General features: G+C 44.1%; 1 protein-coding gene across 3 annotated transcripts in view; it reads left to right on the forward strand.

Moving 5' to 3' along the window:
• Window positions 1-26,209, forward strand: part of RAB3C (RAB3C, member RAS oncogene family) — a 140,180-nt gene that overhangs the window by 15,648 nt on the left and 98,323 nt on the right. For all 3 annotated transcript variants that reach the window (XM_048504743.1, XM_048504741.1, XM_048504744.1), the window contains exon 2: window positions 1,000-1,227. In XM_048504743.1, the coding sequence (XP_048360700.1) occupies window positions 1,000-1,227 (228 nt within the window). The remainder of the gene's footprint in view (window positions 1-999; window positions 1,228-26,209) is intronic.

Below are 26,209 nucleotides of genomic sequence, written 5' to 3' on the forward strand. Positions count from 1 at the left end.
AAAGTTTTAAAATCTTTATCATTTATATGCTTCTAAGCATTTTTACTGATCCATTTATTATATCTTAAACATTGTTAAATTCCAGACTTCAAGATATTTTATTTTTACATGGTCAGGTTAGATTCATATGAAAAATAAGGACACCTCAATCATTTCTCCTCAAATTCATTTTTTGGACATCGATTCACAAGATTAGTTAGTTTGGCCACGACAGCATATTCTCTGATTTTATTCTCTATTGTGAGGCCTTTATCAGATTTCCAGTTTGTTGCGATTATAACTTGCAGCAGTTATTAAGTGCCAACACAGTTCATTTGGTTTCTTAGGAAGCTTTTCTGGTAGTATACCCAACAGCATTGAGAGGAAATTTGAACTTGATTATCTGCTGTATCCTCTTATGTATTTCTGTCTAGAACGTCTTACTTTTTTTACAAGCCCACCAAATATGCAAAAAGGTTCCAACCTCTTAATTACATCTCCAGCAGATACCATCACGTTGTTTAGTCATCTTCTTAATCATTTCAGGTGTCATATTCCATCTAAAAAACATTTTATACCAATTCTCCTTCAGTATCTGACTTGCAATGAGTTTAATGTTTTTAGTCCATAATGTTTGAGAAGCTATCTCTTCCTTGAAGTTCTGCATCCATTTTATCATGCATGCTTTCCCTTGTTCCACTTCAGTTTCTATTTTCAGTAGAATCTTATATATTCTGCCCATCAAATGTTGTTTCTGTGTTATGATCTCTTTTCCCAAATCCGTTAAGCCCCATAGTTTACCATTCATTCAGATCGTTTTAACACTTGCTATTTTTCCTAGCCAGGACAGTTTGAGTTTGGAAGTATTCTTCACCAGTGTAAAGTAAAAGTTCTACTTAGTTTTTGCCTTGAAAGTTTGGAAAGCTGAGTAGAACAGATATTGGGTACGGATAATACTGAAATAAATGAAAAACCCTCTCCCTCCAAAAAAAAATCATTTTTTCTGTTCAAAATTTACAGATGGCCTCTGCTCAAGACTCCAAGTATGGACAGAAGGACACATCAGATCAGAATTTTGATTACATGTTCAAACTGCTCATCATTGGCAACAGCAGCGTTGGGAAGACCTCTTTCTTGTTCCGTTACGCCGATGATTCTTTTACATCAGCTTTCGTAAGCACCGTTGGAATTGATTTCAAAGTAAAAACTGTTTTCAAAAATGAGAAAAGAATTAAGCTACAGATCTGGGTAAGCTGCAAGTATTTTTTAAAAGAGTCTTGTATAGTGATTATTTGACGATGAATCCTCATATTTAGATTGCAATCTAAAAAGGATGATTAGCTAGACTGTTTTTTCTTTTTTTCACTGCTGACAAGGGCCCTTTCCGCACATGGGTGGAAATGCACCTCCACCGGCATGAATCATGCATGAATCATGCCGGTGGAGGCTCAGGGACCATTCGCATAGCGTAGTGGTCAATAAAGCTAGAAGTGGCTCCCTGATTCTTCTCTCCTCAATGCCAGAGCGTGGTGGCCCTGAGTCGCCTCCCACTTCCATCTTCACCGTTCCATCCAGCATTGCTCTGGAGGGCTGCAGGGACCTGCCCACGCTGCCCTCCAACCTCCAGGGGTGGGAGGGCAGCATGGATGGGGCTCTGCAACCCTCCAGAGCAACGTTGGATGGGACGGGGAGGGGAGGGGAGGGGAAAAGTAGCGTCTTCCCACCGGTGCTGTTTGCACCACGCCGATGGGAAGACGGTGCTTTGGAAAAACCTTGCTTGTTTAGCAAGGTTAACAGGGGGTGGCTTCACGCCGCTCCCAGGTGGCCAGGATGGCACTGCTGCGATGCAGCAACACCTCCTGTGTGAACAGCAGCCCAGGGACAGTGTTTTTGCCGTCCCTGGCCACTATATTACGCCCGTGTGGAAAGGGCCAAGGTATAGTCTGGGAGGTGTATTCTAGGCTAGAGGACTTCTGCTTGGATGGGGCAAGGAGTTGGTTTGTTTATCTGCTGAACTTCAGAAATGGGAATTATTGTTACTGCATTGTACCATTGGCACCTCTCCGTTAGGCAAGGAAATGGAAATGGCTTTTATTAGAAAAATTGTCACTATTTTCCTGTCACACTGAAGCAGCTAGAAGTTCACAGCTTTTTGGAACTGTTCAGCAGCACATGCTCGACTCCCTGTTCTTTCTGGAATATTTAGTCTACAGCTGTCAGTCATGGGAACCAGTTTACCACTGTTCTTTTATTTTGCTTGCTGGGTCGGATGATGTGTTCACAAGTACGATGCCCACTCTTATTTCCTTACAAATAAATATAATAGCTGCAAAATAATTTTATTTATTCCTTTCTATATATATTTCTCTGCCACCAGGAATTTGATTCCAAACAGCTTTATACTTTCCCCTGAAATAGTGTGTCTAAGTTTTAAAGCAGATTGCAGAGAGCTTCATGGTGCCTGAGATTACTAGTGTGGGGTTCCAGGTTATATTTAACAAATTGGAATTTTATTTTTAGATGTCCTTTGGCATAAACATTCCAAGAAATAGTTCACAAAAAATTAAAACAAACTGAGGCAATAACTGCTAAGGTAACTTTCACTTTACTTTAATTCACTCACTCTCGTACATCTCTGAGATAATATCAGGATTTGACTTTTTTTCTCTCACTCTCTACAGCACAGACTGACTCTCTCTCGGTCTTCTCTAAAGAATACTGATGCTCTCTCTGTTCAGCACATATTTTCTCTCTCACTCAATTTCTGTAAACACTCTGATTCAGTTTAGCTCAGATTGTCCCCCTGTCTACAGTACAGACTGCTCTCTCTCGCTCTCTCTCAAGTTTAGCACACTCTCTTCTAGTCAAGACTGACTTTCTCTCAGTTCAGCACAGAATCTACTCAGTCACTCTCCAATATCAACCAATCACTTCACTCTCTCATCCCACTTTCATCGCCCTTCCTTCTACAACTTACCTCTCAGAGTAGAGAAAAACACACACAAATTTCAAAACATTAGAACCAGTCACTCTCATATGAGGAACAAGGGCATATCTGCTCATCTTGTCTACCTGGCACACTTGCCCAGCTTCGACAAAATGATATTTGAATTGAGCAGGAGCATGTAGTCCAACACTTGTACACCCAGACAGCATAATTAATTTCCTAGTTAAAAACCAGGGACTGATCACATAACCTCAGTCTACATACTCAGGCCCTTTCCACATGGGACAATAAATGTGGGTCATCCACGGGTTTAACCCAGTGTGTGTGTGTGGGGGGGGGAACTTTGCATGGTTTCCGCCCCTGCATCGGGTCGGGTCTGCCCCACGTTATCTGCTCCAACTGGGCTTAAATGAGAATCACGTTATCTGTGATTCTTTTTAGAAAGCCTGAGTTGGAGCTGCTGTAGCCACACAGGAGAGCACCGACATCCAGAGATGTCAGTATGGCTTCAGGGGTCATCTGTGGCCGGCTGTGTTTCAATGCAGCGGAGAGGGCCAGGGATAGCCAGAATCAATGTGCCTCCATGTGAAGGCGCATCGCCAGGCTGCGTTGGCTCTGGGGCTGCCTGGTGCAGCCCCGGGCCCTTGTGCTCCAGCTGCACCCCATGTTTATTGGCCTGTGTGGAAAGGGCCTCAGTATTGTGTACATCTCAACTATGACTGTTACAAACTGATATGAGTGTTCTGAGATAACTATGCTGACAGAACTAGTCTATCCTTCTTCTTTCCTTACTCCCCACTTGACTCCTGGATTTGGCCCTGTTAAAAAGTAAAATAACCCTTCTTTGGATATCGCTGTCATCTAAGGCTAGATGGATTTTAGAGCCTTCTTGGTTATGGCCCCCCAAATTGTTTTCCAGCCAGGTTCTTAGAGTTGCCAACTTTCAGTTGAGAAATTGCTGGAGAGTTGGGTGCAAAGCCTGGAAGGTGTCAGGGTGGCACCTTGTCAAAGTGATAAAGGTGGGTGCCTCGCAGGTAGAGAGAACCTGAGACTAGCCATCCAAATGGACTGTTGTGTGGGTGGCCTTCTTGGAATTAAAAGTATCACTGCTTTTAAGAATAAATTAGTTGGTCCCCTGGGGTAGTGAAAGCTGCAAAAAAAGGCCACCCACACAAAAAGGTGGACCTTTTCATATTTGAGAAATTCCCTGTAAAAATACTACAACTCTGCAAATTAATCAAAAGAAAAAGGAGAACCCTTGAAAACCACTATGATGAAGATATTGAGAGCAGCTGATAGAGGTAGGGGTGTGGGGATGATGGGAACTGTAGTCCATAACATCTGGAGGGATGCGAGTTTGACACCTATGCCCGAGGATCTTGCATAAAGGTAACCACAGTCCTGAAATGGTATTTTTTTTTTGCTCAGTTATCCCGCTACTCCTTGTCCTGAAAGGAAACCCCACAAACATCCCAAAGAATTCCTGCATGTGCAAACATTACTGGTGATTTCAGGGAAAAAGTGCCTCAAAATCAGCCCCACCCCCCCACCCCCCGCCACCCCAAATTCCCTTGGAATCCATGCATGGAAAGAGATGAAAATTCTCCTGAGGCAGAGAAGGTGGATTAACATAGCATCCCCAGACCTCTGCTTTCCCAAGCTTCTTCCACAGCTGTGATATTCTTCAGGGGATTTGATCGCCACAGTCTGAACATCAGTGGTAATTCTGGGAAATCTCCAGGCTGCTCCTGAAGGTTCGCAATCTCAATTCAGGGAATTCCCACTTAGGTCTCTACTCTCCCCAGGCACCACCCCCAAATCTCTAGGAATTTTCCAAGTTGGAAGGAACAAGGGTGCAAAGGAAGCAGGAAAATGGGAGATACTAGAGGGGTTTCCAGGGAAGGAACAGAGGAAATAGTAGGGAAGGAATAAGGTGCCCCCCTGCAGGTCCTTGTAGGTCTCCTGCTTGCATGTCCTAAAAAGCCTTGCCATTGCAAAATGAATTACAGACCCGCCTGCTTAGTATTGTCCACTAATTTAGAGATTTAGTGCATTGCATTAAGCCATTTCTGTTGCACTTAAGCCACCTAGAGTAAAATGGTATGACTGCTCGACCCCTGAGGCTACTAATGAAATAAGAAATGAATCTCTTGAAAGCTGTTCTGGTGAGCAGCTTTTAAATAAACAGAACACACTTCCCTCATCTCATAACCTGCAATGACAGCTACACTATCAGAAGTGCATAGAAGTTATACCTGTAGGACCACACGGCACTCTTATTGTTTTCATCTAGCTGTCCTTTGAAAGGAGGGGTATTCCTATGTCACCCATTTAATTTTTACAATTGTTTTTTAAGAACAGCCACAGTGCACAGTTGTAGGCACCAAGGTCTGAATACGTTTGTAACAACCTTAGAAATCATAAGCAGGTCATGGGGACCATAAACCCATCATGGGGAAAGGCCGCCTATAAATCAAATAATAAACAATACATTAAATAAGTAAAGTCATAATCCTACTCAAGTCTATTCAAAGGGGCTAATTTCAAAGAAGATGTCTTCAGGATTGCACTGATGTAGGATAGTCCAGATGTAGTTATTGAAAGACATGTATCTAGTTTTTCAGTGTTTGTAATGGTTGCAGGTGTGTGGGTAACAATGTATTCTCCTTTGGGTTGCCAACTTTGAGGTGGGGTCTGGAATTTTCCCAGGATCACAACTGATCTCCAGACTGCAGAGATCTGTTCAGTAGAGAATAAAATGGAGTCTGAACTCGATAACGTCACAACCCTGCTGAGGTCATTCCTTCCCAAGTTCCACCTTCCCCAGGCTCTACCAACAAATCTGCAGAGATTTCCCAACCCAGAGTTGGCAGCCGTCCGATCTGCCTGCTGAATGCCACATTAGCTGCTACATTTCTTGAAAAAGGGATAACTGTTCTGCTGACTTCTATTGGTTTGGATCTGATGAGTTCTTTTCATGGTTTTCCTATTAGACAGTAAAAGGCTCTAAGTGGAAAGGAATACATTATTCTGCCACAGCAGAAGGGAGTCATTACCAGCCCACTGACTTTTTGAATCTCTAAGGATTATATTGTTTGAAAAACAGATGTGTAAGACTCTGAAACTGATTTATTTATTTTTAGTATTCAACTCTGTGTGTTTCTGCCTGTTAATAAAATGAATATGCTGGAATTAAGAGTCAGTGCTATACAGTAGTTAAATTGTTGGACCAGGATCTGGGTTCAGATTCCTGTTTTGCCATACAACTGGTGATTTCAAGCAGTCATTCATCTTAAACCTAATTTACAGGGTTGTTGGGACAGAAGGGTAGGGAGGTCATGCACACTACCCTAAACTGGAGGAAGGGCTGGACAAAACTTATATTGTGATGGGACTGTTTAATCAGGTTTCATGCTTCTTGTCTGGTACCACCTTCCCATAGTCACAGGTGTCAAACTTGTAGCCCTCCAGATGTTATGGACTACAGTTCCCATCATCCCCTGGCAGGGGATGACGGGGACTGTAGTCCATAACATCTGGAGGGCTACGAGTTTGACACCTGTGCGCATAGGTGGAATATGGAAATATATGTGGACTATAAAACAAAGCTTAGTCATACTCCTTGGTTTTTTTGTCTGATATGGCTTGCTTATATTCTGCTTATGAGGTTTCCGAGGACATCTGCCTGGCCGCTGCTGGAGATGGCTCTTATCTAATTCACTTAAGCCTTGACCCAGTGGTTTTGGAGCATTTATTTACAAAACTTACATCTACATTCTGGTTCTCTCAGCCAAATAGTGGGCCAGAAAGGGCTGAGGAGCTCTGATTTTTCTTTACAGAGGGCTTTTCTCAAAGCCACATCTTTTAAACAGTGTATTTTAAACAGGGGGTTTCTCTTTTTTTCTCCTTGTCCTAGGGCTGCTGATTGGGAGAGGCTGCTGAAGGGGTGGGGCTTCTCACATTTGTAAATCTTTTCAGTTAGTGCTGAAGGGGTGGGGCTTCTCACATTTTTAAATCTTTTCAGTTAGTCTCTGGAACCAGCGGCGCGCGCCTAACGGCACGCACAGGTGTTTTAACGCATCAAATAAGAACATACTTTTAAGGGATAGTAGAAGGTATAGAAACTTTAACAGGAAGCAATTCACTAATTAAAATCAATATTTGAATATCTAAACAAAATTAGATATATGAAGGCAGGGAAGCCAAAGCAGGGGGGGATGGGGGCTTTCCAGTGTTTTGCACTGAGTGTTCACATTGCATGACCATCCGCCACTAGGGGGCAGAAGTCATGGGTGTGCCCCCTCGCTGCAATGAGCTCCTGGCACCTCAAGGCAACGTGTGCGTTCTCTTGAAGCCAAGTGCAGACCTGGCAAAGCTGAGAGAGGCAGAGAGGGGCAAACAAAGCAGAGGCTTGTCCAGGGGACCTAGCAGCCAGGGTCCCATCTTCCCAAAGGGTGACATCTCTTCAGATGTCATGGAGAATGAGAGTCTGGGTGACGGAGGGTGCCAGTCTGAGGTGGTGGGAAAGATGCTCCCTTAGGATGGGACCCCTTCCTTAGCTGGGAGTGGTCAGGATATCCTCTGCGCGACTGAGGGGATACCCCTCGGGGAGGTGAGGGGCTCCTTGTAGTGGGTGATTCGATCATTAGGAATATAGAGAGTTGGGTTTGTGAGAGGCGTGATGACCGCATGAGAGTGATTCTTCTGCCTGCCTGGTGCGAAGGTTGCGCCATGATGTCACGCCAGTCCTAGATAAGGCTAGTTAGACAGTGCTGGGGTGGACAGGTGCAGTTGTGGTCCACATTGGTACCAAATAGACATTGGGAAATGTATGCCGGGAGGAGTTCTGGAAGCTAAGAATTTAGGGCTGCTAGGGAAAAGGTTAAAATCCAGAGACCCTCTAAGGTGGCATTTCCTCCTCGGAATGCTACCTTGGGCTTCATCATGCGCAGGGCGAGCTAGGGTGCGGAGATACAGGAGTATCAATCAGCGTGGATGAGAAGGTGGTGTGTAAGGCAGAGAGGTTTCAGCTTTGTCAGGAACTGGGGAACCTTTTTGGATAAGGCAGGCCTGTACAAAAAAGAGACGTGGCTTCATCTTAACCACAGAAGAACCAGGGTTGCTGGCTCTCAACGCTAAAAAAAGGTGGCAGAACAGCTTTTAAACTGATCCTTGGGGAAAGCCGACAAGGAGCTAGAGGTGACTTCGGTTCGGAATACTAGAAGTCCATGGGGATGCAGACAGAGAGTGGAGGTTTTTTCTAAATCAACCACATACAAGCTGGTGAGCATAGCAATGTGATAAGTGATGAGTGTCTACAAAAGGCTAGAGGGCAAATCACATAAAATCCTGCAGGTTAGGGACAGAGACAGAGTATACAAGTGTCTCTATGCTAATTCAGTAGAAGCATTCTACCTAAAATGGGGAAGCGTTGGAGTACAGGAGTTTTGAAGGAGGACATTGGATATAGTGGGAGCATCACAGAGTACATGGTAGAATGAGGAGGGAACCAGTGGGCAATGTTGTTATCCCAGGTTACAAGAAGCTCTACAGGAAGGGATGCAGGAACCCAGCAGAGGCGTGTGTGGGGTGGGGTGGCCCTCTACATCAAAAGAGAGCATATGTGTCGCTACATAAAATATAGACAATGCAGGGGAGCTGATTCCCTCTCACAGAAGCTAATCTCGTGGATATCAATACCAGGGTGAAGCATAGCGTTTAACAGTAGGAATATATTATACGTCCCCCTGACCAAAGTGCACAAGAGGATCTTCCTGAGATGGAAAAAGAAATTCAGAGAGGCCAACAAATTAGCAAAAAAAATGTCTGGTGGTAATGGGCGATTTTAACTATCCCTCATTAATAAACTGGAAAACCGTGCATGTTCAGGTCATAGTAAGCGAGAGAACATTCCTGGATATGCTACTTGCAATGACTGTGGCTTAGAGCAGATGGTTGTAGAGACCAACCAGGGGAGAGGTGATCCTAGATCTAATCTTCTATGTGGGACCCAGGGACCTGGTGCGGGAAGTCAGTGTTGTTGAGCCGATAGGGAACAGCCGACCACAATGCTGTCAGATTCAAGTATCTCTGCATGTGAACAAGTGACAACTACATCTTCAATGTAGTTACATTACGCCTTCAGAAAGGGAAATTTCTCTCAAAGATGAGGGGGGGATAGCACAGCGCAGGAAGCTGAAAGGAGAAAAATCAAGAGAGTCAAAAATGTCCAAGGTGCTTGGAGGTTATTTAAAAACACAGTCCTTAAAAGCTTCCTGGCTGGAATGTGTCTCCGCCCAGGTTAGGAAAGGCAGCGCCCAGTCCAAAAGAAAGCCACCATGGTTAACAAGGGGGGGTTGAGGAAATTATTAGGAGAAAAAAGATGCCTTTTAGAAAGGCTGTGAAGTCCAACTTAACTGATAGAAGAATACCCAGAGAGAACACAAATGGTGGCAAAAGAGAAGCAAGTTAGCAGCTGTAAGGGGGGAGGCAAAAAGGATGATGAGGAACGCATGGCTGCGAACATCAAGACTAGCAACAAACAGTTCTTCAAGTACATCAAAAAAGCAGGAAGCCAGCTAAGGGCGTGGGTGAAAGGTCCGTCAGATGATGAAGGGAACAAAGGTGTGCTAAAAGATGGTGCAGGAGATTGCAGAGAAGCTGAATGAATTCTTTGCATCTGTCTTCACCTCCAAGAAGGAGGTGAGGAAAATTCCTGCACCTGAACCAAGCTTCTTAGGAGGTGAATCCGAGGAACTAGCGAAGATAGTGGTAGACAAGAGGAAAGAGAAGTTCTTGGCAGCCATTGATAGAAACTAAATGCTACCAAATCCCCTGGCCCAGATTGCATTCAATCCAAGAGTTCTTAAAGAGCCCAAGCATGAAATTGCTGATCTTCCCACTCCTTTAATATGCAACTTATCCCTGAAATCCAGGCTCCATCCCTGAAGACTGGAAGATGGCCAATGTCACACCAATCTTTAAGAAAGGGTCTTAGGGGGGACCCAGGAAATTACAGGCCAGTCAGTTTGACATCTGTTCCTGGTAAATTAGTAGAATCTATCATTAAAGATAAAATTATTAAACATGTAGAAAAGCAAGACCTGCAGGGGAAGAGTCAGCATGGCTTTTGTAGAGGCAAGTCCTGTCTTACAAACTTACTAGAGTTCTTTGAGGGTGTAAACAGACATGTGGATAAGGGGGAACCAGTGGACATTGTCTACTTGGATTTCCAAAAGGCTTTTGACAAAGTTCCTCACCAGAGACTGTTGAGAAAACTGAGCAATGAAGGAATAAGAGGGAGAAGTCCTCCTATGGATTAAAAACTGGTTGAGGAACAGGAAACAAAGGGTGGGTATAAATGGGAAGTTCTCACAATGGAGAGATGTAAGGAGTGGTGTCCCCCAAGGATCCGTTTTGGGACCAATTATGCTCTTACTAACTTATTCATAAATGACCTGGAAGTAGGGGTGGCTAGTGTGGTGGCTAAGTTTGCAGATGATACCAAATTATGTAGGGTGTTAAGAACCACAAAGGATTACTTGAAGAGCTCCAAGTGGACCTTGATAAATTAGGTGGGTGAGGCTAAGAAATGGCAAATACAGTTCCGTAGCTAAATGCAAAGTGAGTGCACATAGGGGCAAAAAAATCCAAACTTCACATACACGCTACAGGGTCCAGTGCCTATCAGTCACAGACTAGGAAAGGGATTTAGGTGTCTTAGTTGATAGTTCCATGGGAATGTCAACTCAATGCATGGCAGCTGTGAAAAAGGCAAACTCTATGCTGGGGATCATTAGGAAAGGAGTTGATAATAAAACTGCAAGGATTGTCATGCCCTTATATATAAAGCAGTGGTGCGACCGCACTTGGAGTACTGTGTTCAGTTCTGGTCACCACATCTCAAAAAGGATATCGAAGAGTTAGAAAAAGTGCAGAGAAGGGCAACGAGGATGATTGGAAAGGATTGGAGCACCTTCCTTGTGAGGAGAGGCTGCAGCGTTTAGGACTCTTTAGTTTGGAGAGGAGACGTCTGAGGGGGGATAGCGATTAAAGTCTATAAAAAAAAATTATCCACGGGGTAGAAAATGTTGACAGAGAGATTTTTTTCTCTCTTTCTCACAATTCTAGAACCAGGGGGCATTCATTGAAAATGCTGGGGGGAAGAATTAGGACTAATAAAAGGAAACACTTCTTCATAGCGTGTGATTGGTGTTTAAGAATATGCTGCCACAGGAGGTGGTGATAATACCCACCTGGGCAGCTTTAAAAAGGGCTTGGACAGATTTATGGAGGAGAAGTCAATTTATGGCTACCAATCTTGATCCTCCTTGATCTCAGATTGCAAATGCCTTAGCAGACCAGGTGCTCAGGAGCAGCAGCAGCAGCAGAAGGCCATTGCTTTCACATCCTGCATGTGAGCTCCCAAAGGCACCTGGTGGGCCACTGCGAGTAGCAGAATGCTGGACTAGATGGACTCTGGTCTGATCCAGCAGGCTAGTTCTTATGTTCTTATGTTCTTATGTTAAATAGCAGATGCAGAACCCTGATGGAATTCTTCATAGATGCTGGCATCCACCATTAGGTACTGAATCCAACAGTGGCAAGTTGACAACAATTATCGTCTGCTGGAGCTTTTCTGGCATTGAAGAGAATGTTAAAGTCTCTTCTTGCACGGAGGGAGTTTCCTACGCTTGTGTCTCATGATGCTAATCTCTAAATGCTCGTCTGTTTTCCTGCCCCGCTTCTTGCTTTCTTCAATAAAACAGAGCACAAAGGAACAGCAGTGGCATAGTGGTTAAGAGCAGGTGCATTCTAATCTGGAGGAACCGGGTTTGATTTCCCGCTCTGCCACTTGAGCTGTGGAGGCTTATATAGGGAATTCAGATTAGCCTGTGTACTCCCATACACACCAGCTAGGTGACCTTGGGCTAGTCACAGCTTTTTGGAGCTCTCTCAGCCACCCACCTCACAAGTTGTTTGTTGTGAGGGGGGAAGGGCAAGGAGATTGTAAGCCCCTTTGAGTCTCCTACAGGAGAGAAAGGGGGGATATAAATCCAAATCCAAATACTCAGATGGGAGAAAAAGGCTGAGCCTTAAATGAAGACATGCCAGACTCAACATACAGCAGAAGATCTCATGAGACCATCATAATTTTTTAAAAATAATTTTCAGTGACTGAGAAACATCATTTGAAACATCCACCATACATTACATCAGGCAACGGGAGGCATTATACTTTCTAAAGGGTATCACGCCCTCACTTATGTATGGGGCAAAAGGAATAAGGCCATTGAACTCACACGTGAAGCTGCCTCATATTGAATCAGATCAGACCATTTGTTCCTCAGGATCAGTATTGTCTACTCTGATGGGCAGTTCTCCACAGTTTAGAACTGAATGGCATCAATATGGGGATGACGCCCAACTTCATATCTCTCTAGGGAGGCAACACAGTTCCTGAGCTGCTGCCTGGATCAAATGGCTGAAATCAAATAAATTGACATTTGTCCTGGACGAGACAGAAGTAAGGCTGGTTGGGAAGGTGAATGTTTTAAGGGACTTATGCTTCCCCCTGTCAATGGGGTTCTGCTAACTAGGTTATTATCAGAAGGTCGGCAGTATAAGCAAGCATATATCTCTCATTCTGCAGTCACTCCATTCACTGTCCATCAGTTACTGGGCACTTCAAGATACTGACTATCACATAAAACCCTTTGTGACCTTGGTCACTCTTATCTCAAATGTGCAAAAATGAGAACTGCTTGTACTTGTGCATTCTCTGTTGTGGCCCTATCTTATGGAGTGGTCTCCCTGACTAGGTCAGGAATGCTGTCACTCTTTCGGCTTTCCACAAACTATGCAAAATGGAATTATCCAAGAGGGCTTTTGCATAAGTAAATAGGACCATGTGTGCTGTGTGTATGAAGGGCTGTCAAGTGGTGACCAACTTATGTCAGCCCAGTACTGATTTCAGGGTAGGAGACTAATAACAGAGGTGGTTTGCCATTGCCTTCCCCTGCATAATGACCCTGGAATTCCTTGGTAGTCTCCCACCCAAGTGTTTGTACCATCTCCAGCATTGCCAACATTGTAGTCCATCATTTTTGGCACTGCTGGACCCCTCCCAGCCTTGGAACCGCACGCCATAAATAATGTACATTTCATTAACTTTTATGTGGATGCTGCTATGTAAATTTTAAGGGTTTTAACATTAATATTTATATTGTATATATTGTTTTATCAGCCTTGTTTATGGGCCCTGTACGCCACTCAGAGCCCTTCAGGGGTTGAGCAGTCTATGAAGTTCAATAAATAATAATATTAAGTAAGGCTGACCCTGCTTAGTGTCAGGGAAATGCTGTCTAGGTGACTATACATTCCCGGAATTGTGTAACCACTTAAAATAAGAAATCGCTGCTGGTATAAAGATATATGTAACTAACCTGTTACATGTGTCCACTGCCATCTGCACATTCTTTCCTTGATCTTTGCTTTATGGCTTCACATGTTTGTAGACAACTAGACTTTCTCTGGCTCTCCTGTCCCATGGGAACTATGTTACAACTATTATCTCGTAGGGCAGGAAACCAGGTGGCTTTCTCTTACTATCTGTTGGCAATCTTGGGTCGCCTTAACTCCAAAGGCTGTTTTTCACAAGCTCTTGGGAAAATGGGAGGGGGGCTCTCTTTGGGGATAAAGGGGGCTGTGAATGCCAGCTTTGTCAGAACTGGCTTTACCAGTGTGGTGCTTCGATGCCAATTCAATAAACACTACTGATCAATACTTCAGAGTCTGTTTATTGGCTTATGGGTCCAAGACCTAACATTTAGCTTCTGACATTTAATAAGATCAGGCTAGCACGCGCCATCCAGGTCAGGGCATATAGGACTATACTGTTATATAATTGTCAGAAAGTTGCATTCGTAAAGAGATAAAGGATGTGGCATATACTACTGTATTGCTACCTGTTACAACAAATATGCTCCAGACTGGGTAATTTTAATATCACTTAACATATTGTATTTAATGCTTTGCTTTGTTTCAGCTTTGAGATTTGTTTGTTTTCAGTTTTCTGTAGTCCAAACCCCACTATATTTTTCATTGCATGTCTCATCTTGCTAACTGTATTTGACTTAAGCCATGTAATCTGGTGTTCTATAAACAAACAAATAATAATAACTTACAGTTTTAAAGCTCTGTAAACTGGATGGAAAGCAAGAACTGACTTATTTGTTAACTGAAATAAAAGTAACTCATTTAAGGACTGTGCCATAAGACTGAGTTTGTGCTTAGTGCTTCCATAATTCCCTGTGAGCTTTATAACTGCAATGTAAAAGCTGGTTCAATTATGCTGTTCCTTGATTTAAATTTCTTCTTTAATCCCAGGATAAAATCCACCCACTGCTCAGGAGTTACAGACATGATCAAAGACTTCATGGTGGGCTCTCTTTGATCCCTTCATTGAGTCATTATGGGATAGGTTATCTCAGAGGGGGAGCTGAAATGAAGTTGCAGATTAGTAGGCATTGATTTGGAGGTTCAGAACACATGTTTGGAGGAACTCTTATGACTACTGCTGAGAATCACATTATCAATGGATACTCTCAGCTATGATGCTTAGTAGTAAATGTACATTGCTGTTTAAAACCACAAGGGCCACTTCTTGGCAGAAGTCACCTAAAATACAATTGAAAATGAAGCCAACATGCATTTTTCCCTTTGTCCAGGGCAGCCTTCCATTATACCATCAAACAATGCAGCCTGCGTATCTAGAAACCCTTTATTTGGAAAGGACTCCTATGTTCTGTGGTGGGGTGGGGGTGGGGTTCCTTCAGGCTACCTGACAGGGACATAGGTAAGAAGAAGAAGAAGAGTTTGGATTTATATCCCCCCTTTCTCTCCTGCAGGGCTTACAATCTCCTTGCACTTCCCCCCTCACAACAAACACCCTGTGAGGTAGGTGGGGCTGAGAGAGCTCCAAGAAGCTGTGACTAGCCCAAGGTCACCCAGCTGGCATGTGTGGGAGTATACAGGTTAATCTGAATTCCCCAGATAAGCCTCCACAGCTCAGGCGGCAGAGCTGGGAATCAAACCCGGTTCCTCCAGATTAGATACACGAGCTCTTAACCTCCTACGCCACTGCTGCTCCTTTCTGCCTTTCTCAGGTTCAAACCCCTCCCATTACATGTCTGGCTTGCTTGAAACAATGCATGGAATGGAACAGCTGGAAAGCCCTCAGTCACCAAACCCACCCCATAAAAAATCCATACCCATGTCACTGCTACCTGACATAGATTCTTGGTCATAGATGGATAGGCCATCTGGTATAGTCGGTAGGAGTTGTTATTGGACCAGAAAACCAACTTAATATATGGGGGTCTTAGTATAATGGTTTGTGATTTAAGTTGCCTTGGGCTTTGCGGAAAGATGGGTTATTCATATTTTAAAGAAAGAAAGAAAGAAGATTCCTTTGAAATGTAGCATTGGAGGAGAGTTTTATGGATACTGTGGACCACTAGAGAGACCAGTAAGTGGGCTCTAGATCAAATCAAGCCTGAACACTCTCTAGAAGTTAAAATGATCAAAGCAAGGCTATTGTACTCTGGTCACATTATGAGAAGATGAGAGTCGCTGGAAAAGACTGTCATGCTGGGAAAAGTTGACAGCAGCAGCAGAAGAGGAAGACCCGACCTGAGATGGATTGACTCAACGAAGGAAGTCACATTCCTCCATTTGCAGGACCTGTTAATGATAGTGAGCAAGGCTGTTAATGATAGGACATTTTGGAGACTGTCAATTCATTGGGCTGCCATAAATTGGAAGTGACTTGACAGCATTGAACATAAACACGTATAATCACCTGCCTGTTTCCAATGGCAAAAGGGCAGTTCTACCATTGGAGGAGGGAAGATGGTTCTGTTGATTTCTCTCTCCCACTGAGGACCCTCTCTTTGCCACCTGTGATTATAAGACTCCCCTGACTCCCAGAACAGAATGTTAAGGAATGGAGAGGAAGGCAGAAAGGTCTTTTCCCAAGGGCTCTGTCATGCTCTCAGTAGAATACCAGCCAGGGTCCTCAATTTGTGGCTATAACGATGAAGAAATGTGCACATGGTGATGTAGTGGTTATAGTATTGGACTGAATCTGAGACTGCCTGGATTCCAGTCACCATTCAGTCATGAAGTACATCAGGTCACATTCCCTTAGGCAAACTATATGTTAGTGGCATCCTGAGTTGATTCCTGGGTAGTGTAAGCTGAGAAAATTTAACAGACAGTAGTTCGTTGCCTTTTCTTTGTCTCAACAAGGAGAACACAAACTTGATACAACTGCACCTCAAGAAAAAGGGAACATGGTTAATTTCCCCCCAATGGTATATCCTCCAAATTGTTTTTCTGTTTCAATGTTTAATTAATACTCTGCAACTCCTCATGTTGATGGTTTTCTCTCTTAACTCCCAGAAGCATCATTCAGTCACCTGTTCCCTCTTTTGTAACTTTTACAAGGTTTTTTTAATAGTGGATAAAATGGCCGGCCACATTTGCAGCTTAGAAATTTGTATGAACGCTTAACTTCTCGTGATCTAAAGGGCAGTGATTGCTTCTTGGAGACAGAAGATGCAAAAGCAGAAGTGGCATGTTAGATAGCTAAATGCTTGTGTATTTAATGTTGTGGTGTTTGTACAGTGTAGAGGGTACAGCAAGTAAACTGTTTTATAAGGGGTGACTGCATCAGGGAGTAAACTAGTCTGTAAAACAAATTAATAATGTTATGATAACAGGCGTGACTCTGCTGCCTTTTCTATCCAGTTTTGTCTACTTATCTAACAGTTGTAAAGAGATTCAAGTCAGTCAGTGGTGATGCACATATTTAAATTGCTATGACAGAAAGCAACAATATTATCAGACCCTCAAGATGAAAATGTCTACCATGATTTATCAAAATTAGAACTTCAGATGAATCCATTCCATTGCTGGAAATCTCCAGGTCAAGTTTTCACAGGGACCTGTAGGGTATTCTTACATGAGTAGGCTAGGTTACTTGGAATTTGCATGGTTAATTAGGGACAGGAGATTCTGCAAGAGAGGTTTGCAGATTCTTTTGCCAACCCCAGATGACATGCTAGTTGCAAACTATCTTTTCTGCCCCAGCCTGCTTTGACCCCAGACTCTGAGCCTGTCCAGGAAGGTGATATTGTTTTAAGTCAAATGGCAGCAACTTTAAGCATAAGCCAGCAGGAGCACAATTTGTAAGATGGTTTTCCAAGGTGTGTTTTGTCCCTGCCTTTCTGTAGGGGGAAATGGTTGATAAAGGAAAGGCCAGTCAACTCCCCATGGTTCTTTGTTGTGCTAAAAGTATTCCCCAATCCCCTGGCTGGGCACTAATTACCTTCCCTACCAGCAGAGGCTTTGATCTGGCTAATTAATGGCACAGTTACATGTAGAAGCTCCATTGCCATCTGTGAGGGATGAGATGAATCTATCAAGGCCTTGCCTGAGGAAGGCTGAACTGCTTTCAAACCAGCTGTCTGTGAGTACAGCTGGGAAACAGGGGCTGCTCTGACTAGTCCCACTTTCAGTCTGCATTCTGTCATCCGCTTTGCCCTCAGATTGGTCTGACATTTCTAAGGAGAACATGCTGTTTGCTGTGCAGCTGAGGCTTTGCTGGAGGCACAATGTCTTCTGGACGTCAGCTGTAGGGAAAGGAAATCGGTTTTGTTGCAGCATGAGAGGTGTACGTGCAAATGCCTACCCTTGTTGAGACCTGATCTGGGTGGTCCAAGCTAACCCAATTTCATCAGATCTTAGAAGCTAAGCAGGGTTGATCCTAGTTAATACTTAGATGGAAGACGACCAAGGAAGACCAGGGATGCTATCTAGCCAGGTAATGGCAAATCACTTCTATTTATTTTTTTGCCTCAAAACCTCTCAGGTTCCCATAAGTCAGCTGTGACTTGAAGCGCTGTCCTCCACCACCCTTGTTGAGATTGTAAGAATTTATTTGCAAGCACCTTGAAAAACTAAGCTGTAGAAAGACAGGCTACACAGCAACAGCAATGTGCTGTTTCCACCACATAGGCTACTGACATTTCCTTGTGGTTTTGTCTCTTAGGACTTGTCTCCTGTGCTACAGACTTAAACCACTTTACCAGCCATTCTTTTCCCTGGGACAACTGTAAGCCAGTGTGGTGTAGTGGAGGTCAACTCTAATCAGTGAATTCTAATCGGGAGGATTGAGTTTGATTCCCCGCTCCTCCACATGAATGGTGGACTGTAGTCTGGTGAACCAGATTCCTCACTCCTTGGAGCCTGCTGGGTGGCCTTGGGCTAGTCACAGGGCCTTTCCCCACTCTCGTTGATCCCCCCTATGCAGCGCGCCCGGGAGTCCCCACGACCCCGCGCTCTGCGGGGGGTCATCAAAAGGCGCCGTTAAGAAGAGCACCAGGGATGCTGCACGCTGAGGGGGCGCGACAGCGGCAGCGTCGGGGAGGCTGCGCTGTCGCCACCCCTGTTGTGGGGAGTGCTGGGGGACCCCGCGCTACTTTCCTCAAGTAGCGCAGGGCTTAAGGTAAGTGGGGAAAGGCCCACAGTTCTGTCTGAACTCTCTGAGTCCCACTTACCTCACAACATGTTTGTTGTGGGGAGAGGAAGGAAAAGAGTTTTAAGCCACTTTTAGACTCCTTATAGGAGAGAAAAGTAAGGTATAAATCCAAACTCTTCTTCTTAAGTGAGAGGCAGAACAATGGATCTCAAACAGATCCAGCCATGGAATGATTTGTGAGAAAGAAAGAGGTGGGTAAAGATGTAATCTTAAGCCTCCTTCTGGTTGAGCTGGATCCCTCCCCAGGCTATGGGGATTTAGCAAATCTATAAAGCAAGTAAAAGGGATGTTTTCCAGTCCAAAGATTTACACACAGATCTTGCCACCAGGGATGACTGTTAATAGGTCTGTCTTTTCAAAGTTCAGTTTACATCAATTACATTGCTTCCACGTGGAGGCAGCTTTGATTTTATGGTTCTGTATAAGCCTGCCTGCTGTGGTACTTTCTGGAGCTTTGTCTGCTAGGCCTGGGGGCAAAAGTATTGTTTACATACACAGGCATACAAGCATCCACTGCTACAGACAGGTGATATAGGCAATTCTACCCTTGAGCCATCACCTGTGATGGGCAGTGGTGGGCAGTGGCCATCACCACCTCCTGTGGCAGCATATTCCAAACACCAATCACGTGTTGCATGAAGAAGTGTTTCCTTTTATTAGTCCCAATTCTCTCTCCCCCCGCCCCCCGCATTTTCAATGTATGCCCCCTGGTTTTAGTATTGTGAGAAAGAGAGAAACATTTCTCTTTGTTAACATTTTCTACCCCATGCATAATTTTATAGACTTCAATCATATCCCCCCTCAGATGTCTCCTCTCCAAACTAAAGATTTCAGACCAGCTTCATTCCTGCCCAGTCAGAGGACTCCTTGGGTACATATCCTTTTGCAATGCCCTTATGCATCCCAACTGAGGCTAAAATGGATTGAACCATATACAATAAATGGTCCATGTTTTCTCAAGAAACTTTAGAGCAAAAGGTTCGGTTCATCTTAGAGGACTCTGACCCTTATCGCACTTATTTTGTTGCTCAATTTTTAGAGGCTGCAGAGAAGAGAGGTGTTTTTAGATATGGGACTTATTTAAGTTTTATAGTTTTATTGTTCAAGACCTCAATCAAAGAACAGGGGGTCTGAAAGAAAGAAAAGATCTTTTAATACAGATTTTCTCTGCTCTCTGATTTAAATGTGAATGGACTGGTAGGTGAAAACAAAGATCTCCTTATTTATTATTTACTTACAAACATATAATTCTTTTTTGGGTTGCTAAAAATCTCTCTGTGCCTGTTCTGCAAATGAGTTTCTTCATTAGCAATAAAATGGAGATGTTTTGTCTGATAAGGAAGTTGACTTGGCTGAGGAGTCGTAACTCTGAAACTCATTCTAATTGGAAAGGGGGAGGAGCAATAAACAAGAGAGGGGGAATCATAGAAACAAATGACAATGAAACAAGATTGGAAAAATGTAATGAATTTGCCAAGTGGAACAAAAATGAAAAGAGTATGAAATTGTGTCTGAAATTGTGCAATTCTACTTCTGTCTATCACAAAGGAGGTCTTTGAGGGTGCAATGACTTTCAGCATGTTCCGTGTTCAGAGTGAAATATATAGGATTTTTTTTAAAGGTCAATATAATTTAACTAGAACTGTTTCAAAGAAGGATTTGTATGTTAAGATGAACTGAACAACAGCTGTTATATTAAGCTTGATAGTCTCCAGCCCTCACGTATTATGCTTAATTTTGCATGCTCTGATGTGCTTGCATCAACAGTGCCAAAGGGCATTTGGGTAGATGAACATTAACTGGACTGTTCTGGCAGATTTTCTGCTGTGGGGTGATACATTTCATGAGTCCTGGCTAATATTGGAAGTGCTGACTGCCACTGAATGTACCATCAGACTGTCAGGACAACAGCAACCTGACTCATTAAGATCTGCATCTATTCGGAAACTGCAAATAAGTCTCAAAGACGTTTGCTTGTCATTCGCCAGAGCCCGTGACTCATTGGGAACGGTGTAGTTCAGTTTCCATGAAAAAGTACAGTCCAGGCAAGAAAACATTCAGAGCCTGATTTTTTGCCTGCAGCCGACACGTAGCTGACACTCCCATTGGCGTCAGTGGGGCAGTGCCCATGTTTCTCTGGGAAGAAATAGGCCAGCACGTTAGATCATGTCAATTTCGTTCACCCCCCCCCCCCCCCGCCCGCAAACCCGAAAGTGACAGTAGCAGATTTAGGCCACATTCTTCCTGCATTAAAATCAAGAGGAGCTTTGACAGTGGTTTCTGTCAGAGCAGGACTACCCCTTTAGACAGCAAACAGGCAAATTCAGTGATGCTGCAAATCTAGAGAACTGTTTCTGATTCTCTATGTCTGTGTAGTGTCATCAAGTCACAGCTCACATGGCAGCACTAGCAAGAGGCTTTCAAGGTAAGTGAGAAGCAGAGGTGGTTTGCCATTGCAGTCATCTTCAGAGTCATTCCTGGTGGTTTCCCTTTCTAAGTACCAAACCGGCTTAGCTTCCAAGATCTGATAAGATTGGGCTGCCTTTCCTCCCAGTCTCTGATTCTAGATTCAGACTTTTCTTGAATGTACAGAATAAGAACCTCTTATGACATGTGAGCTCTTTTTACTAAGAAATTTCGCCCCCTTGCTTTTCTTCCCAACCAGGCCCCAAAGCAATTGCCTCACTTGCCCCTCCTCTATCCACATCATGAGAACAACTCTGTGAAGTTAGATTGAAAAAAATGTGATTCACCCAGTGATCTTACAAGGCAGAGTGGGGATTTGAACCTGTCTCCTAGATCCTAGTCTGATACTTTAACCACTACACAGCACTGGCTCTCCTTACACTATCTGATCAATAAAGCTTATATGTGCGAAGGTCAAAAGAAGTGATTTGAGAGTGTGTGTCATGAGCCATGGAAGACCAATGCCCAGTCCTTTCCTGCCTGATGACACATACCTGTTTGGAGGCCGGTATGGGGGCGGTGATTAGTATCCATGTGCAATGATGTCACTTCCAGCACAATGCAGAAGCTCTATTGTGGCACAGGGGCTTTCAGCACACATCTATATAGGTGTGTATAGAATAGGGTGACTAACAAGCTGGAGACAAAATGTATTACATCAGCAGAAAAGATGTTACCATATTATCATATTAAGCTTGAAGACTGGGTCATCCTCACTTTGATTCCCAGATCCCCTTAAAGTATACCCATCTCTCCCCATTCTCAGGTCCCTGTTCCACATGGTTCCACGAGACATACTCCTTGAGCCTGCTTACTGCATTAAAAGGAAAAAAAATAAACGGGCCTTCAATTCTACCCCATTGATTAACACTTGTTCCCCCAGATGAATCAATTAAAGCTTTAGTTGATTGATCTACCAATTAAACTGATTAAAGTTTGCCGTTCTAATTATTCTGTGCGAGCCCTCCAAAGTGGAAGACTGCTTTTCTAGCACAGACTACGAAAGAAATCAGATCTCTCTCTCAATTAATTAATGGATGGTAGATTTTTTTCCCGTCCTAAGTCAACATCAGCTGGCAATAGCAATGACCTGGTTCCGAGGCAATTCTCTAAATTCACTTTTGACATAAGGATATATGGCAATGAATCAATGCTGTTTTCCAGCAGTCATAAATCTTTCCCACAGCAAAGACGTTTATCTTGACCTGACAGCATGTAAAGTTTTCAGATTGACTACTTGCTAGTTACACATAAAATATTTTGGAAGAAACAGTAAAATCTACAGCTCAGTCACTACTGGCAGCATAGAAAGCTAGTTGAGATCTATTGTTGATTCCTTGGCTTTTCAGGTACCCAAAGCTTGGTTTATGAGGTTGAAACAAAAACAAGGGAAGCCATGTCTTCATGGTTTTGACTGCTTTTAGTGAAAGAGTTAACCTTCTCACCCCATTAAAAAGCTTTAGCACAACAGGTTATTTCTTTCAATAATTTCATAAATCTCTTAGAATGTGACTCCTCCCCAGCTTCTTTTTTTGTAAGCTAAAAGCCTTCCAATCGTTTTGATTTTGTTTCAGGGGTCAAGTACTCCAACCCCATGAGCACTATGACTGCCCCTTTTCTGTCTGTACCATTTTAACTCTTCATGTACAGAAACCAGAACTAGACACAACAATCTGAATGTGTTTACACCATACATTTAAAAAAATTGCTTTTGATCACTAGCAGTATATCCTTACAATGGAACATACTGCAGAATGTAGGTGAACTTAATGTTGTTAGTTTTCACTAGGCTTAAGAGTGTTGGACAGGAATGCTATTCTCCAAGTGGGACTATGGATTTCCTGGAATTATAGCTCATCTCCAGATTACAGAGATCAGTTTCCCATGGAGGAAATGGATGACTCCATGGCATTGCACCCTACGGTGGTCCCTGTCCTCCCTTGGCTCCACCCTCACAGCACAATCCGAGAGTGGGGTGCTCCATGGAGGCTGGAGACAGCACTGTGAAGGCTTTCAAGGGAGCTCCAAGCAGTGTAGCAAGAAGGGGCAAAACAAAAAACAAAAACTGCCACCCAGAACACTCCATAGGAAAGAACGACTACAACATGTGGCATAAGTCATCGGCCTGAGCTGGGGTCGATCCCTGGTCAAAATCCCAATGGAAGCATCCCTGGGATTGCCACTAGCCCACCCTCAGTTGCACAAGTGTCCAGGTTTAGACTGATGCAGCTCTGAACCAGAGGTCATTTCAGGTAGTTGAACATGCCAGTGCAACTCTGCACTGGTTTCAAGAACCACTCCCCCCCCCACAATCTGGATTGAGCTGTTATTCTCCAGGAGTTTCCCAACCTAGATCTGGCAACACTTCCCCTTGTACTCAACCAGGTACCAGGAAGAACCTGGCAACCCATGTTTCCAGTGGGAGCTAACAGGAGAAGGGGCTACCCCTTGAGGGCCCATAACTTTGGTCCCCCAGAACCAAACTTCACCAAACCTGGGTGGTATCATCAGGACAGTCTCCAAATGAGATCCTGAAATTTTGGTGTTGCTAGCTTTAACAATGCGCTCCCTGCAGGCCAAAACGTGGAAAAAATACCAAAAATACCCCACAAATCAGACGACTCAAATTTTCCGGGTATACCCGAATGTTCAGGTATATCTAAATGTGTTATTTATCTTATTCGGGAATACCGATAATTTTATGCCCAAATAAATCCAAATCCGAATTTTACCAAATTTCTAGGGTATTGGACAAACCTAGTCCTCATCTTCATAGGCACATGCGCGTGTGCACACACTGTCACGGGCTGGCCACAAAGGAGGCACAAGGAACGATGTAGTGAACACTCACAGCTTTACTTGATAGGCAAAGAAACTCACAGCTTTACTTGATACAAGTTAGGCAAAGAAACTCACAGAAGCTCACCACTCCATTGGTGCAGCCAGGTCCACTCAAATTAAGTCCTCAAGAACAGTTCAGCAAAGTTGACACAAAGTTCACAAGTTCAGCAACACAACGTCAGTACAGTTTACACAAAGTAAGTCCACAAGCAGAGTTGTAATCTGAAAGTCAGGTCTAACACAAGGTTCAGAGCAGGGCAGCCATCAACATGAGCTGTTGTCGTCTGCAAAGGCATGAAGCAGCAACCAGCCCTTTTTATCTCTGTGGGAATAATTGCCATGCTTCAGGGAGCCAAGTCTGTGAGCACTCACATTTTGCGAGCAGCCAGTCTGTCTGATTGCCGTTGCTCTGTCAGGTCCCGCCGCAGCTGTTGCTCTGCTTTAGAGGGGTAGGGGAACTAGGAGGACTGCAAGCTGGGGGGGGGGGCCTGGAGGTGAGCTCTAGGACTATTCTGGGGTGCTTGCTCAGCTGGCCCTGGTTCTGTTAAGGCCGTCAGAGGCCAGTGTGGCCGCAGCTGGTTCCTCATCCTCCGATGAGTCACTGCTGCCGGGTCTGGCTTCGGGGGTCTCACCTTCATTGGAGTCAAAAGACCGGCATAACAGGCCATCATCCTCACTGTCAGACACAGCGGGGGAACAGACCCTGACACACACACAAACTGTTTGCAAAGCTGGATCCTGGCTATGCAAAGGGAAGGAAGCCAGCATGGTGCCTGTGAAGATGGGGAGCCCAATGGTGCCTGTGAAGATGTGTGAAAAAAATACAGTGGGTTCTAGCAAATGGAAATCCGCAAGTGGGGACTAGGGAGGACATTACGCCCACCTTTTTTCTTCTCTTCTCCCCCTTCTTCTCTGCCTCTCAGTCTCCATCCTGCCACCCCTTCTCTTAATCTTCTCTATTTTTGCCCCACTAACCCAACTTTCTTTCTGTCCCCCTACCAAAGCTTTCTCTGTCCTTCTACCCCAGCTCTGTTTTTAACTTTCTGCCCTGCTACTCTAGCACTCTCTCTTTTGTCTTTCTGCCCTGCTATCCCAACTCTCCTTCTGACCCCCTACCCTAGCTCTCTTTTCTCTTTCTGCCTCTCCCCAGCAGCCCTTCTCTTTGTTCCCCTACTCCAACACTCTTTTTCTCTCTTCCTCCCCCACCAACTCTTGGTAGCTTGTCTGGAGTACTCTGGGTGGGCATGGTGAGGCCTCTCCCCACGCAGTCCCACCCTTAGTACCTCAGCCAGAGCTGTTCTTGGTGCAGCAAGGTCTTCCCTCTCCCCAGCCCCTCAAACAGCCTGGGGTGGGGTGGCCTGTTTTGTCCTGACCGTTGAGAGTTTGCTCAGGCAAGGATTAGGACAGCCCTGCAAGGACTCCAGAGCTTTAAGATGTTTTTCCAGCTGAGTGAGGTGTCTGGGAGTTGTAGTCCCATCAGTTTCTTTGTACTTCAGAAATGGCACCCTCTGGACTACATCCCCCAGAGTCCTTCACTTTTTCTGGTTCATCATCAGGAACATGCTGCTCAATTATATAGTAAGATAATGCTGAGGTTTCCTTATGCCAAACTTGCTGGAACAGTTCAGTCATCACCTAGTAACCTTTTTGTGGGCACATTTTTGATATGAGACAATGACAGGATATGACTCAGCCTTTAGCTGGAAATCATCTTCTTGGGTATCAAAGACATTTTCCAATATCCGTTTTTTTTCTGTTTGCTCTCCACACTCGCTTGGATGGAATAATTAGTTTGCTCAGGCAAGGATTAGGACAGCCCTGCAAGGACTCCAGAGCTTTAAGATGTTTTTCCAGCTGAGTGAGGTGTCTGGGAGTTGTAGTCCCATCAGTTTCTTTGTACTTCAGAAATGGCACCCTCTGGACTACATCCCCCAGAGTCCTTCACTTTTTCTGGTTCATCATCAGGAACATGCTGCTCAATTATATAGTAAGATAATGCTGAGGTTTCCTTATGCCAAACTTGCTGGAACAGTTCAGTCATCACCTAGTAACCTTTTTGTGGGCACATTTTTGATATGAGACAATGACAGGATATGACTCAGCCTTTAGCTGGAAATCATCTTCTTGGGTATCAAAGACATTTTCTAATATCCGTTTTTTTTCTGTTTGCTCTCCACACTCGCTTGGATGGAATAATTAGTTTGCTCAGGCAAGGATTAGGACAGCCCTGCAAGGACTCCAGAGCTTTAAGATGTTTTTCCAGCTGAGTGAGGTGTCTGGGAGTTGTAGTCCCATCAGTTTCTTTGTACTTCAGAAATGGCACCCTCTGGACTACATCCCCCAGAGTCCTTCACTTTTTCTGGTTCATCATC

The sequence above is a fragment of the Sphaerodactylus townsendi genome, linkage group LG07, assembly GCF_021028975.2.
Source record: "Sphaerodactylus townsendi isolate TG3544 linkage group LG07, MPM_Stown_v2.3, whole genome shotgun sequence".
In the NCBI taxonomy this organism is placed as follows: Eukaryota; Metazoa; Chordata; class Lepidosauria; order Squamata; family Sphaerodactylidae; genus Sphaerodactylus; species Sphaerodactylus townsendi.